General features: G+C 41.0%; 1 protein-coding gene across 3 annotated transcripts in view; it reads left to right on the plus strand.

The window, feature by feature from the left end:
- LOC134189646 (crossover junction endonuclease MUS81-like) overlaps positions 1–15,685 on the plus strand; it is a 30,550-nt gene extending 14,865 nt beyond the window's left edge. For 2 of the 3 annotated variants that reach the window (XM_062657990.1, XM_062657992.1), the window contains 11 exons: positions 38–242; positions 2,927–2,985; positions 3,041–3,089; positions 3,167–3,213; positions 3,286–3,476; positions 3,538–3,654; positions 6,552–6,647; positions 6,702–6,818; positions 6,935–7,038; positions 7,103–7,186; positions 15,561–15,685. In XM_062657990.1, coding sequence (XP_062513974.1) covers positions 38–242; positions 2,927–2,985; positions 3,041–3,089; positions 3,167–3,213; positions 3,286–3,476; positions 3,538–3,654; positions 6,552–6,647; positions 6,702–6,818; positions 6,935–7,038; positions 7,103–7,186; positions 15,561–15,615 — 1,124 coding nt within the window. In that variant the 3' untranslated portion in view covers positions 15,616–15,685. The remainder of the gene's footprint in view (positions 1–37; positions 243–2,926; positions 2,986–3,040; positions 3,090–3,166; positions 3,214–3,285; positions 3,477–3,537; positions 3,655–6,551; positions 6,648–6,701; positions 6,819–6,934; positions 7,039–7,102; positions 7,187–15,560) is intronic. The other variant, XM_062657991.1, reaches the window with a different exon arrangement.
- Positions 15,686–16,044: the final 359 nt, after the last annotated feature.

Genomic DNA, 16,044 nt, shown 5'->3' on the forward strand with positions numbered 1-16,044 from the left:
GTTTGTCTTTGTAATATAGATTTGTCATGTGTTTTAGGGTCTTCAGCCGCATGTCCTGTGGATGTGGCTGTTGTCTCTTCAGATGATGACTTGCAAATTGAGTTGGAGCCTTTGGCTGCTAGACTTCAGGTGCATGGTTCTCAAACTAACAGTCCACCTAATCTGTTATTTCACACCACAATGTGTGATGTCAATTCTTCGCAACAGCAGACAACACAAACGACAGGCAACATGCAAACACGGTGAGTAATAATAGCAATGACAGAGAGAGCACATTGCACTGATTTAATAAAGCTTTCTCTTATTTCCATGCACATGAAGTTTGTGTGTGCATGAGCGCACGCTTTTTGTGTGCGCATGCATGCTCACACACACACACACACACACACACACACACACACACACACACACACACAACACACACACACACACACACACACACACACACCTGAATTTCATCCATACCCACTATCAGTTGGGCCTATCAGAAACGAATGCCTTGCTGCACTGTATCAACCCTGCATTGTTGTGTTTCATAAATTGGTTGCTTCTGATTTTGATCCGTAACAGCTGTTTCTGAGGTCAGCTGTTGTCCACTCTAATGACGTGGCCATTTGATGAGCTGATACTTTCAAACATCTCAAAAAGAAAATTATGTCTCAAAACACACAGAAGAGTCTAACAAAGGAAGCGAAAAAACTGATCATGTGATCATCATCACTGACCTATATGTCTGGTATTGATAATCATTTTCTTGAAACAGACAGTGGATAACACCCAGTTGGTTTCACAGACCATGCATCGTTTGGTACAGTAGAACCTCACTAATCCAAATCCTTGCTAATCTGAATTACGTTTGGCACCCTGCCTTGCGTACCCAGATTCTATTAGGCCGCCTGATCCGGGTTGCTGCCACATTAAAACGGTTATTTATTTTTCACATATGCAGGTATTTGATTGACTATTCTAAATCCTGACTGTTACATTATAAAAAAGTATATAGTCATTGCAGCTGTGTCCTTTACCACAAAGCATGACGTATAGAGACATACATAAATGCACCAGTTGTTTGCGCGTCTGAAGGAATTCAAGAACTATACCATATCTACAAAACCTATCAACTAGACACGGTCTACCGCAACCTCTTAATACAACGTTTTGAACCCTCCAATTTACGCTATAGAAAGACTTTCAGTTGCCTTTGTCTTCAGTGCGAATTAGAGCACCCAAAACTTTGTGGTTACTGAGCGTTTGAATTAGGTGTATTAATTCAAAGCAATGATATGAGCATGTGCTAATGTGAGCATGCCCTATTAATTTTTTTGCTTTGCTCATGACTAGCAAGTAATCTTTTTCTTTAAATTGCAAATGTTTTGCTGGTTTTGAATTTTTCAATAGCATCAGAATGACAGTCTCCTGAGCATAATTGTAGAAGCAGATGTTTGGGATATATATATAATTATGCTTTATTGCATTTGAAAGTAATGCAGTGAGGAATGAAATTTATGGGGGCCATGGCTCCTTTGGTTTCCACAGTTGCTGCACATATTGTTAGTCACAATACGACCTAGATAGCAGAATTCAGACACATTCTCAAGGATCTGGCCATCAACTGAAATGGTTGTTTTTTGGTACCAATACTCAATACTTTTATTTTGTTAGTGCTAGTGTGCGGTCTTGTGGTTTTGAATGACGCTAAGGTTGTCTCTGTAGTAGATTACGCAGCTATGCCATCAGCATTTCGATGATAGTTCCCCCATTTGTAGGAATGAAGCCTCCGTGTCCTAAGCAGCCTAATGGGCCCATGCTGGCTAACCTTTTGAAGCTTGGTCAGAGTTATCCATGGGCACTGACCATGGCCAGCAGTCTGTCCATTCTAGTGAAAGACCAGATACTCATTTACCTGGAATACTCCTGATTCGAGAGGGGCAATTGTGTGATTTCTTTGCCCAAGGGAATTATGCCTGAGCTCATCCTTAACTTATGACCTGGAAGTCCCAAATGTTCCACTACTCTAAATTAGACTGTCTAACAATTGAGCTACAGATGACACACACACACACACACACACACACACACACACACACACACACACACACACACACACACACACACACACACACACACACCTAGAACCTGGAATTCTGCCAGTACCCACTATGGGCTTTGGCATCGCAGAAGTTTCCGCCAGGAAGTGTGGTCACTGGCTTGTGACAGGTCAATTTTCAATGACATCAGGTCTCGTTGTATGGTATCAACTCACCTTTTCTTTGGATCATGCTGAGGGTGTTTCATTATGCAACTTGCTTCTTAGCAGCAACTTTTGTGGACTGGAGACATTTATCCGTTCTCAGCGACCAAGCCACTTTAATGTTGGATGTTGAATTTGACGTTCAATTGGTTCTTTCTTGTCAGATTTCAAGTTGATGGTATTCCTTATGTGCTGACTTCCTACTAGTTGTTGAGTTGCCATGATCAGTCAGAGGTTTTCATGAATCCTATTCGCACACACAACTCCTTGATCTCCAGTTGCCTCTAGATGTTTGGGTCCAGTCTTACTTCTGGCGTCACTGGCTCTTTTCCCAGCGTCACCCCTATTTCTGTCCACACGCAGCGGAATGCGCTCTGTTCTGCGAGTAGTAGCATATACACAGTCACTCAGATGACCATCTTGCTGGGCTAGGGCATTCTAGCCTCACACCATTCTCAGTTGACATGTATTTTCTCCCCCTAGCCAGGGAACTATCAAAAATACAAAGACCATGGGGTACACTCTTGGAGAGTTCAGTGAGAGGACTTTCATCACACACACACACACACACACACACACGCGCGCGCGCGCGCGTGAGCGTGACACAAGACACATGGCACATGATGCATGACACATGTTATTTATTGAACTGTGCTCTTTTGTGACTGTCTTTAGAGTGAACGTGAGTGGTGACAATGATGAAGACTTTGTTCCTCTTTACTGTCTTTTGCCAGGTGAAATGCACATTTTCAATATGAATGTTAACATTTTTACTAGCACTTTATGTAGAAGAATTTGACATTGTTTTATGTATTGACTACTGCGAAGCTGCTGGAGTGTCAGTATTGCGTCTCTTTGTTTGCATTTACAACAGAAACACGATTTCAACTGCCCTTTCATTTCTTGTTATGATAGAGCAACAAATCGTCGAATGCCACTCATTCAAGAACTTAGAAGGAATGGTTAGAACACATTTTTATTGCTTTGTGTTGTTTCTAATTTCTTTGAATTAAAGTAACATTTATGTCTTGTAGGCATTTCATGTGATCTTCGTAAACTACAGGTTGGTGATTTTGTGTGGATTGCCAAAGAACGAATGGCTCCAGTATCTGGAGTGTTGGCATTGCCTGCTGGAAGGGAAGTTATTCTCAATCACGTGATCGAAAGAAAGAGATTTGATGATCTTGCACAAAGCATAAAGGATGGAAGATTTAAAGAGCAGAAAGTGAGTGTGATGTTGTTTGCTTGGTCACCTTGTGTTTGATTTCTGCACTGTGCTTGTAAAGTTTCGACTTAAGGAAAGTGGATTGCATCATGTGGTTTACTTGATCGAGGATTGTTATCACAGAGTACCACTTTGTTTGCCTGAACAGAATCTCAGACAAGCAGTTGTCAATACACAGGTGATATGGAAGTTGTGATTACATGAGGCTTTAACTGCAATTATGCACACACTTGAACTTGAACTTCTTCCATGCCCTCTAAGGGCTTAGACCAGGCGGTGTATGTCATAAGCATGCACTAAACGATACGCCCCTTTTTCATTAAGTTGTTGTGAACGTTCTAGATGGTTTCCTGAGTGCACTATACCTGGCAAGTACTTTCAGTATTGATAAGAGTTGCTCTCTTGAAGTTGTAGTTTTATAGGTGATTGTAGTCAAATTTGTGTACAAGGCCCTTTTGGTTAAGTCTCTTCCTAGTTTGGGAGTGAGTGTGATTTGCTGACAGTCTTGGTCATGTAGTCAAGTGGCACTGAAGTCATAATATCCTGGGTACCCCTGAAAACTATTCTTTGTTGGCAGGCAATAGTATGATGAAGTTCCCACTCCCACATTGTCAAGAAGCACAGAAACTGCCACATTATTAGCCATCTGAATGGGATGTTTGCTATCCGTAAGTTACAGTGCTATATGTAGGTAGACTCAGCCTGCAAAGTACAGTGTTTTTGCACTACGAACAGCTGTTTTGAAATTGTGTGTGTCATTTGTGTGCATGTGACCTGTCAAATGCTGAGTGCATGACGTCTACTACCCACTCATTAGGATGTAGACCTGCAATGTAGACAGAGTGAGTGAAATAAGTACGGGAATCATATGTATACCACAAAGCGCATCCCGCCATTACTATTAGTATAGCTGCATCATGTCTGAAAGTCCAAGCTTGAATCCTGGGTTGAAATGAACACAAATGCAAACTTTTCCAACTGGTCAGACTCCTTTTTGTCCAGAGAAAAAGTCAACCACAGCGCGTTGTCAACCAGTAACAAACAAAGACAGCACTACTTTTAGCACGAAGGCTTAAACCAACCAGCCTATTCAAGAGAAGATCCCCTTCTTGGACCACTGGGTGTTAATGAAAACCATTTTGCTTTATTCCTACCAGCATCCAAGCAATGTGAAATCTCAACGCTGCTGGAAGACTAAACATTGTATATCCAAATATCAAGCATGCTAGATCAAACTTTCGAAGGAAGTAGGAGTAACCAGACTACCTCTTGACAAAATGCCTACTGGGTATATAGAGTATCAAATAGAATAACTATTTCAACTTGAAGAATACCATAAGACAGCGCACTTACATTTCAAAAAGCAAACCTAGCAGTTTTCATGTTGTAGATTCCAGCATGTCCAAATGACTACAAAGAATGGGCAGAAACAGTGTATCGCAACTTGGTACAAAGTGGCTTTGCCTGCATCATGGTCTAGGATGTTCTCATGACAAGTTGGCGGTCCATTTGAAGCAAACTCAGAATAGTTTTCAGATGTAATCAGGATTTTATAATTTCAATGCCACTTAACTACATGACCAAGACTGTCAGCAATCATAGTCACCAGCAAACCAGGAAGAGACTTGACTAAAAGGACCTTGTACGCAAATTGGACAACAACCAACTTCAACAGAACAACTCTTATTGATACTGAAAGTACTTACCAGGTACACTGCGCTTAGGAAACCATCTAGAACGTTCACAATAGCTTTTTGAAAGGGGGCATATCATTTAGCACAAGCTCGTGCAGCCTGGGCGTAGGCAGTGTAACTTGTGTCTCCAAACATTTTGTGAGATTGCACATAGTGGTATGATCACGTACAACCATGTTTACACACACACACACACACACACACACACACACACACACACACACACACACACACACACACACACACACACACCGCAAAAAACAATTGCAAACATCAGGAGCTGCCAATTTCTTGGTTATGCCCTCAGCTTTCAGTTGGGCTCCTGTGTGCTACTCAGGAGAAATGTTGGGCCTGCTCTAGTAATCTCCTGGAGCTGGGCCAGCTACCCACAAGAGCACTGGCTTGTGAAGCCAACTGTGGTGTGAGCACCTAAAGTCTCACCTGGTACCCCAGTGGCTGATGTTACATCACAGCCGATGGCTGCTTACGGCCTAGTCAAAGACCAGGTATTCATTTATACTTCTGAGTCAAGAGAAGCAATGGTGTGTAATACTCTGTTTACATGAGCCGTGCCAGCTTGCCTCAGTATAGTATCTAGTAGGGCTGGCTCGGGTCAAGTACATCGTGTAAACGCTTAGTGTGCTGGAAAACAAGCCGCGCATGCTCATTTGGTAGTCTCGCGTGGCCAGACTCCTTTCCGCCGCATCATACTTTCGGGTGAAAATGGTACAAATAGCGTGGAGCGAGACGGAGACTCTGTGTCTTATCCAATTATAGAATGACTAAGATGAACAGAAGTTTAGCTTTTGAACTTCGTTGCTGCATGCGCGCAACAGTCGCCTCAGGCCCTGACGATAGACCTATGACGTCTCGTCTAAGTCGTACACATTCTTGATATGACTGTTGTAAAGCCATAGAGTAAAAACGCGAGCAGCTTGGCTTCTGTCCATTGCAAACGTGAGCTAATGCGAGCTATGTCAAGCTCAAGTAACTAACGCACGTTAATGATGCGCATTGGCTTTCTTCTACAGAGTGTGTCATGTAAACATGGGCTGGAATACTGGGCTGGCACGGGTTGACGCAGCTCGGCTCGCTATGCGTGCTTGTGTGAACGGGGTGTAAGTTGCTTGCTTAAGGAAATTATGTTGTAGTTTGCCATCACTGTGACTTGGACTTGCAACCTTGCAAGGTGCCGGATACAACTCACTCCATAGGACGACTCTCTTAACTGATTGAGCTACAGCACCACACACACACACACACACACACACACACACACACACACACACACACACACACACACACGCATTTACCTGTACAAGTGTCTTGCTAAATGCATTCTCAAAACAGAGTGAGTGGACACTTTTTCATGTTTATTAAGGTTTTGGATGGCTTTCAAGTGAAACATACCCAAAGCTTGAATGATACTGTTGCATATCTGACAGTAATGACAAGGACATTGATTGCAGCTTACAAGGTGAGCACAAAAGTAAGCGTCAAGTAGTGAATTTAGCACTAGAATTATTTGCAGGATAAAATCCTCCTTGCTTGCCCAAAACCTAGACTTCCTTCTTTTCTTGATCTTTCTTCATCATCAGTTAAATTGTTGACATTTGAAGAATTTTCTCAGTCATCAATGAAGAACAAGGTATTGTAAACTGTACTCTAAAAATTTGTGCTTTAAAATTGTATTCTAAAGTTTGTGTCTAGAATTGTAAACTGCTGCTTTTGTTCCTGTAGACATTGACTGTTTTATTCCTGTAGACATTGACTGTAAGTGAAATGTTTGGCAAGCAGCTGGTGCAATTTGCTGGTGTGTCTTCTGAGATGGCTATTGAAATTTTGGCTAAATATCCAACATTAGACAGGTACATATGTTTACATCAAACATGCAGGACTCTTGATGATTTGATTGTTCTATTTTGGTCACAGTCTGTTATGTGCATATGACAAACTCACAAGTGAAACTGAGAAAATGAGAATGTTGGCTGACATTCGACATGGCAGGACAGACAAGTCAGTCATAGAGAGATTGAGTATCATAAGATTGTGTCCATACAATTGACATGATCTAACACAAATGAGATTGTTTTGGGTTGCCATTACTTGCCATATGGATTCTTTGCTTATACTGGGAGAGCTTTTACCAAAATCCATAATCCACACTGTGAAAGCTAGAAACTACTCCTGTTTGTCAGTATTATTGGTTCTGACTGCTTCGCTATGTTCTTGGGAAACTCTAAGCTGTTGGGCACATGGGCGTTCCTCAATCCTCATATAATGATACTGACATTACAACAATCCTATGAGAGCCATTCTGAAGAAACAAGATTGCAGATATGTCGATTATAAGATCTACCAAGGATATGTGGTTGGAAATGGACTATTGTGCTTTTTAAAATGGGTTCTAGAATTGCGTTTTACAGTTCATTTGTCGGGTGAGTGCAGGATGCCTGTTTGGCTCTCTCTGGTCTATTAAAGAGTGTTTTGTGCTCACATGATTTACTGATGTAGTAGCTGATCGTGCTGACGCTACATGTTTACATGCAGAGATTGCATTTTCAGATCAGGCATGTGGTATACCACACCAAGAACCTTATGATAGGTCACACCCAAAATGCAAACCTCTGTGCAGATGTGTACACAGCATGGTTTGCTACATACATGTGTAATTCACAGCGGCGTGTGCAAACACCTCATGACAAAGGAAACATGTAGACAAAATACGTACCCTAGTCCAGTAGTGAACAAACCTCTCTTCCGAGTTTGGGAACAGGTTTCCTAAACTGCATCTTCATATACTGGTTGCCAGTTCACCTCTGGCCATATTATTTTCATTTTATCAGGGAGTGCTGATGCATGATCTAATTAATTAATTTCATCAGTATGTCCACTTTTGAGATAGCATTTTCTGAAGTAGTTGAATAAGATGCTACAATTATTATGCCATCTTGCGTACTAGGCAATCGCCGTGATTTTTGATCATCGCTTTAGCGCGAGCATGTTGGGCAAAACTTGTCATTTTACTTCCAAGTAGAGTTCCACTGAATTGAATCAGTTAATTGGTATATTGAAATCGGTAAATTTGGCATAGGTCTGTGCTGATAGGGCTGCACATGTCATGCATAGGCAGTCCATTAGGGCCACGTGAGTTGCGTGCATCTTGGCAAAGAAACAGAAGTCTCTCATTTGTGAGCATTTCAAGGCGGCTGAGGACACAAGATTCGTGCCCTGCAAGGCTTGCAAAACATGAACATTGACAATTATCTGTAAAATGTAATTATATCAGATATTTTGGTATCGACTTATTTGTTGTATCTGTAAAATATAATTATATCAGATATTTTGGTATCGGCTTTATTTGTTGTACCCTTATCGGTGCAACATTACTTCCAACCTTCATGGCCATATCTTTGCGGCAATGTGAACTTTGGTCACGCTTTTCTCAAAATCTTGATTGCAGTAATGACATATCGTATTTTTGCAATTTTAATGAATCCAAAAATAACATTCATGTTGTGGTAGTAGAGTTGTGAACACCGTCGTCAACATGTCAGTAGGCAGCTTAGGTTTACAATTGTAATTGTATTGAATTGCAGCAGCAACGCCGAGATCCTTCATCATACTCTCACATGGAACAAAGACGGTATAGAGTACCGTGGTATGCAGAGAAACTGGAAGTGGCAGTCACTGAAGCCATCGACTGTGGTCTAATCTGAAAGTAGATAGCACCAAATAGACTGTCAGGATAGGTGAAACCACGTGAATGAAGACGGTGAAGAAAGACAGATGGCGAACTTAGAGATTAGTAACTAATGCCCGTCTAACGTTTTTTGCCTTGCACTGATCTGTGACACTTCTTGCTGTCCCTAGTAACTGCCTTGTCTAAGGTAATTACCCGAGGCCCGGATATGCGGGCTAAGGGTATAGTAGTCGTCTAACGTGCGATCGACTGTACAACCATATTTATACTCGATTAGCGCAGATGCAAATGAAGCTATTCTGACCAATAGACGAGACGTAGTGTCATTACCGAACAATAGATGAACGTGATGTCATCAAAACGCTCCACCTATCTTTGTTTGATAGCTGCTATTGAGAATTCGGCAATCGGTGTCCATCCTGTACATTGTGTTTAGTCTTTTGCTCCAGATAAAGGTGTAGCAGGTAGAAACAACACCTAATCTACATTTGCAACATGCATGTTTTCCCACCAACAACCAGGTGTTTAGTGAATGTGCGTGTTACTCCAGCATGTAAGGCAAAGCTGGCCTGTAACATTTGGCTTGTTACAGTGTTTCTGCATAGAGTGGTTCTGCAGTCTGACAGCTTGAATTTTTGGTGTGCTTGGCTAATTATTGTTACTGTATCCAAAGTCAGAGCGAACAGAGACGCCTAATCTACATTTGCACGTGCATGTTTTTCAAAGTTACGTTTTGTTTTGGCTCTGGCTGCTCTGGGGTCACCTCATTACGACAACCTGTGCCTATTTAGCTGTGGGCCTAAATGATTGCGGTTAGACAGTGATAGCTGTGTAAATACGGTAGGCGTAACCACCACATGAGGGGATTTTCAACGGGGTGTCAAATTCATGAGCGTTGGTGCCTGCTGATCCTCAGTGCCTTACATACACTGTACACATGTCTTAGCATGTTGTGTGCATGTACACCCGTCAAGGGTTTAGCACTTTAGTACTTCTTTTCCTTAACTCATTAAAATGCCTTCAAATTCAAGTAATGACGATGTCATTTGTTATTTTATTTTCCAAAAATTAACAAACAGGTAGTACAGTTGTGAAAATTTTTGCTATGCATTTTGATTTGTTAAATTTTGGAAAATACGGTAACCACTCATATGTGCATGCATGTGCCAACTTGTGAGGTGGAGAATGAGTCTAACGACTCTGTGCATGCACTTAGTAAGAATTCAGCTACGTACACAACTAACATTTCTTCCATGAACTGCATGCTGTTTAGATATCAAGAAACAGGAACAAGTATGCAAAAATATTTATGTGATGCGTAATATGTAATAAAAAGTAGGTATGGCTGCATACCTTAGCTATTGCTTGATGAAGCTCTGTAGGGGTTAAAATGTTCACAAGCAAGAAGTCATGTGTCTCATCAACTGTTAATCTGAAACCGCTCTCCCATAATTAAATCTCTACTTCACTCCTGTTTAGTTTTCAAGGTGGCTGCTTGTATGGGAGTGAAGTATGGATATAATTGTGGGAGAGTGGTTTCAGATTAACAGTGAGATGCATGACTTCTTGTTTATGAACTTCTTCTACTCCTATTGAGGTTCATCAAGTACTGGCTAAAAGTATGCCATCCCTAGTTCTTTTTTTCTTTATCACATAAATATGTTTGCTTACTTGTTATCAATAACATACCCGCAGTCTCGTTTCTTCAGAATGGTTATCGAGGGGTTATAGTCATATGGGTATCAACAATCACCCAGCTCACCATCTTCTATTTCTCTTAATTAACAAAGGGAAATACTGTACTATCTCGAATTATCCCCTCTCTCAAGTAGTTCTTTTCTACAATAAATTCCCTTATGGGATGCGAGTGAAACACTTGGGGTTCAGACTTGGGGTTCGACAGCATGCAGATACCTACGTACTAGGTTTCCCATGGTATACTAGGTGCCAATATTGTATGAAGATAAGTAGCAGTACAATGGAGACAATTAAAACAATAATCCCCACTTTCTGATAATTCCCCTATCTAATAATCTCACTTTTCTGGCCATGGTTGAAACAATTAACTTCTCCCCCCCCCCCAATAATTCAAGGTAGTACAGTAAGCTGGAACCAATACTATTATCACAAAGGACACGTCTCTAGCTTTCATTGTGTAAATTATATGTTTTTATGAGAGTTTGCCTTTAAAGTGCCTGTGTCACTATAATTATTATGTGTTTGCATGGTTTGAAGCCTTTTCGTATTAGATTGTCTTCTTGCAATGTGTGCTTTAAGAGAGGGTGTGAGACATCCCAAAGCAGCTCAGAGAACAGTGAGCACTTTGTATTTGTGAAATGAGCATCATTTGTCTTTGGAGTACCATTCTTATGCAAAACAGTAAGTAATATTGCTCTATCTTAGTTTTTAAAATTGACTCACTGGAAAGCTTCAGCTTCTTTTCCTAGTGTTTTGGGACATAAAGGTTAGCTTCACTTGCTTGCTTTAACTGCAGGGTTCATGTGCCATTGGACATCACTGTATATGTTAAGCGAGGTTTACATTAAACACGCAAGACCTTTTGCGTCTTGCGTCTCCGTGCACCATTTTTTGTTCACATTAAAACTGTGTTTAATTAAATGTCTCCGTGTTGCATCTCTTGGTTAGCGTGCTAGCCTTTTGTGACTTGCAACGACGCAATTTAACGCACGCTACACATTGCAATGTCTTACGAAGAAGCTGTTTTACTGATTGCAATCTCGATTTTAGCGCTTGTGTTGTGTCGAAAACAAACAACAGAGAAAAAGAAAGAGAGAAATTGGTTGCTTGAGTTCCTGCCAAAAGGCTCCAGCAAGGAGTCTATCACAATTTGATGCAGGAAATGCGTCTCAGCGATGTAAAAATACAATGAGACAAATGAACGCTCTCAATTAGACGTTCTTCCATCAGAAGATACAGGACTTATTTACTCCACAAGTGAGGTTGATATAGAAAACGCGAGATGCAAGAATGGAAACCTAGTCTATTTTTTGCATTTCTTAACGTGTCCTTTTGTCTCTGCAAAACCGTTTTAATGTGAACAGACACGCAAGGACGTAAGAAAATGCAAGAGAACATAAGGAGCACGTAACACCTCCTTACGTCTTTAGTGTAAACCCGGCTTTAGGCACAAAACATGGATCCGGGCAATCCATGTCAAAGCATGCTTAGTCAATTTTTTGGATTGAATTGTTGGTTAGACTAAACTTTACATACATAATCATACTGTGACAGCAACAGAGCCCACCTTGCTAAACGACTATTCGCTCTAGTTGGAATTGTAACTGTAGCGCTATCAAAAATAGTAGTCAGCGGACGATGGTCAGTTCTTAAAATGAAATTTCTTCCCAACAAATAATCATGAAATTTCTGAACACCAAATACAATTGACAGACCTCTCTTCTCAATCTGAGAATAATTTCTTTCAGCTCTAGACAATGTTTTGGAACCAAATGCGATGGGTCGTTCTTTTCCATCAGGACAAAAATGGAATATGCAGCAGGTAATATCTTTTTCACTTGCGTCGTCACAAGCCAAACCTAAAGGAAGGTTTGGGTCATACATTGTTAGAAACTGTCAAGGACATAAGCCGTTGCTGGAGTTGGTTGAATGCATATTGGGTCTTGGTGCTCCAAACCCATGGGCATCCTTTCTTAATAACTCTATGAACAAAGCTATATATTCAGACATCATTGGGAAGAATCTGCTGGAGTAATTTGCCATCCCCAAATTATCGCACTTCTGAAACGTCTTGCAGGGTTGGCATATGTCGAATTGCTAGAATTTTACTGTCAGACGAGCGAATGCTTTCAGAATCTCTGATGTGTCCAAGGTACTCAATAGTCTCATACTTCCAGGCGAAAAAAGGGTCTGGTGAACAGTCTTTGATGTCGCTGTGTTGCCGCATAGCCAGAAGCCGGTTATTTAACATACCGGATTTGGTTTCTTAAACATAAAGACCAGATTGGTATGCATGCAGTGCAATCCTATCTCTATTTATGTTCTTTTGTTTTGTCGTAGAGAAGTTGAACAACTTGAAAGCTACAGCTAGAGTCTTTCCTGTTTGTGAAATTTGCTCTACAGCATTCATAAGGCCTCATTGAATGAAAACGGCGAGCAAGGTGTTGCTTTTGATGGATTCTGCTGCCCGTTGCTGCTGCATGATGTTACAATGTGTCTCTTTTGACATATACAGGCAAGATTGGTCTACTACACGTAGCTAGTATGAGGAAACCAGTAGAATAGACGCCTACTAGATCTCGCATACTACACGTATATGTGTAAGGCTAGGTACATAGTCACCCCAGTCCTCCTTTCTGTCATCCGGACAGCAGGGGATTTACGCGATTTTTATAGATCACTGTAGGAGTGCTACACCAGCATGTCTGATCGTGGGTACGTTTTCTCTGATCTCGTAATGCAAACAATCAAACACGAATAGGCGCGTGCGCTAGCTTGTAAATGTAGATCGATTTTGGTCGCTAGGCATAAATAACAATAGGTAAGTCATAGGTTGAAGCTCCATGTACGATCAGCAATAGTTATTCCTTTCTCCTGTCGACTATAGAAGAGCTAGCATTTGCAACCACAGAAAATGGAACAAATTCCAAGAGACAATGGAAGCATTTTATGAGTTCTTCTGCGGGCGATTTCGTTGGACAAGAGGGCACATTCCATTGTCTAGACAATATCTAGATGCAGCACCATGCTAGAAAGTTCCTACAAAGAGCACAGTTCAATCTATAGGTGTGGCATTAGCGCATGTTAGTAATCGCTCTTTGCTGCCAACAGTAAGCGCATGCGGACTAATCTGGTACCACCCCTATAATGCTATGCGTGTGCCACCTCACCGGGTGGAGTCAATCTCGTCTAACTACATTAGACACTACAAAATAGGCTCAGCACTTACAATGACTATGTACACTTAAAACCCAGCTGCAGATTTTTTTAGAAAGGTGGGGTTGATGGTAGTTGCCAATTGGCCATGCCCGCGCAAAAATCTATGACAAATCTTATACTGACACGTGACGTCATCATTCCATTCAATTTCTTGTTGCTTCCATGCACGTAATCATTCGTGAACTGGCTTTTGACATGATGAAACTGACACACATCGCGACTCTGAAAACCAAAAATCTGGAAGACCCAGGGAGTCAAGAAACCCAGGCAAAACAGAGCTGATTTCTTTGCAAGCCGCTGTTGCTAACTTTGATGCTTGTCCAAGATAAGCAGTAATCAGACATTGCTTTTGCCAGCTGCTGCTCTAGCTGATACAAAGCTCTAACGTGCACGCTGTAGTAGTGGACAATGTGTTCAGAATGCTTACATCAGGTAAGCAAATTTCTATTCCTGCGTACCTTTTTAAAGCAGAGGACATGTTTGCACATTTCAGAGATAGCCGTAGCTACAATGCACGTATCATTGAAGCACCTTGCTATAGAGTGCCTCTAACGTCAGTCACGTGACCAGCAAAAACAGGGATTATGAAAACAACTAACCAAGTCTACGATTACCTGTTGAGGTATGCTAAATTTCTAACATCTAATTTGAAGCAAAGTTTGGAGTCTCATTTTCACTAGCTAAAGCAATACTCTTTCAAAATGGTGTCCAGCTCCAGTTTCAGTTGGCGATCTGACGCAACAAAGGCAAAGCCATGGGGCATACCTTGTTTAGCAATCTACGCTCTTCTTCGTCTGGCGCCTACGTTGCTGCTTGTTGTAATGTGTTGTTTGACTGCAGAGTGCCGCTGTAGCACTTGTGCTCTTATTTGTTTGACATTTTGAGGAACTGTATTCCTCTTAATCATGCATGATCATCATGGCTGTGAGAATTTGACAGCAAAGCCTTGAAATGCACGCTTTTTCAGTCTCTTTATTGCACTACTGTGTTGAATTTGCTATTAAAAACCCACAAGATCAACGAACGAATCTCTGATCTCAGTTCACAGACATACAACTTGGTTAATTAATTACAATTTTAATGACAGTAATCACCACACTCAACACGAGCAAAATGCGATTGAGTGACACCTTTTTAAACCTCATACTATCTTTAAAGAGGTCTTTATCCCCACGAATCTTGATGAGCACAAACAAGAATTGTATAGGTATTTGACCAGACCCTTTTCCGCCAGAAGTATGGTGACAGAGAGGGTTTGGCTACGCGAGTCTAGTGTTAGTCTATGTTACTTCCATGTCTAAAATGTCTATTTTGGCAGAGGTTTGGGGTTTGTATTTGTATAATATCAGTATTCTTTTTATCAGGGCTTTTAGCCTTTAGTTGTTCAGTTCTTGGAAACAAGTTTCATACATGGGTTTTTATGAGCATGGTGAGTGGGAATTCTTGGATGATGAGTGTTGGCTGGGATGGATTACTATGTATTAACTTTCATAAAGGCAAGTGTTGATGGTGTAAAGCTTAGCATGACTGTTATTAACGTTTAATTAAGGCTCTAAAGTATGCACTATGGTAGTCTCACAGCCCCTCTTAACACGTGTGCGAGGAGGGGAGAAGGGGCGGTGGCCGCACGTGAAAGAAAGCCCAAACCTCTCTGCTCCTCGTGCACATGTTAAGGGGCTGTGCAAGAGACTAGCACTATGGAAGCAGCATTTGTTTTGAATTGTTTTTGCTAGGTTGCCATACTGTGTGATCAATATTTACTTTTTGTAGGAGGTTGGGAGACAAATTGAGCAAGTTGATGTACTTGTTTTATTGCACAAGCTAGCTGTTGTTTGTGGTATGGTCTTTATGTAGTATGAAATAGAACGTTATTTGTAATAGAAAAATATTTGTTATTTGTGTCTTGCGTTTATGCCTTGTCAATCACAATAAGAATTGTTTCCTTTTTTGGTACTTGATTCTACTAGGTACCATAGTAGAACATGTCTCTTTGTGAGGATCAATTTGATGATCTGTACATTAATGTTAGACCACAACACTGGGACAAAAAGACATACTCTAATTGCATGGTTGTTTTTGTATATTTTTTGCGTCCGTTGTTAACTAATACATTGAAGTTTGTTGTTTTTGGGATGTACCTATGCATCTTGTCTTGGAATGACAAAATTTTAATCTTTGTGTGAAATAAATACAAATTTATTTGGGGAAATGTCATACTTAATTGGGGATGTTGCGGAACATCTCTAATTGCTGG

The sequence above is a fragment of the Corticium candelabrum genome, chromosome 14, assembly GCF_963422355.1.
Source record: "Corticium candelabrum chromosome 14, ooCorCand1.1, whole genome shotgun sequence".
NCBI lineage: Eukaryota > Metazoa > Porifera > Homoscleromorpha > Homosclerophorida > Plakinidae > Corticium > Corticium candelabrum.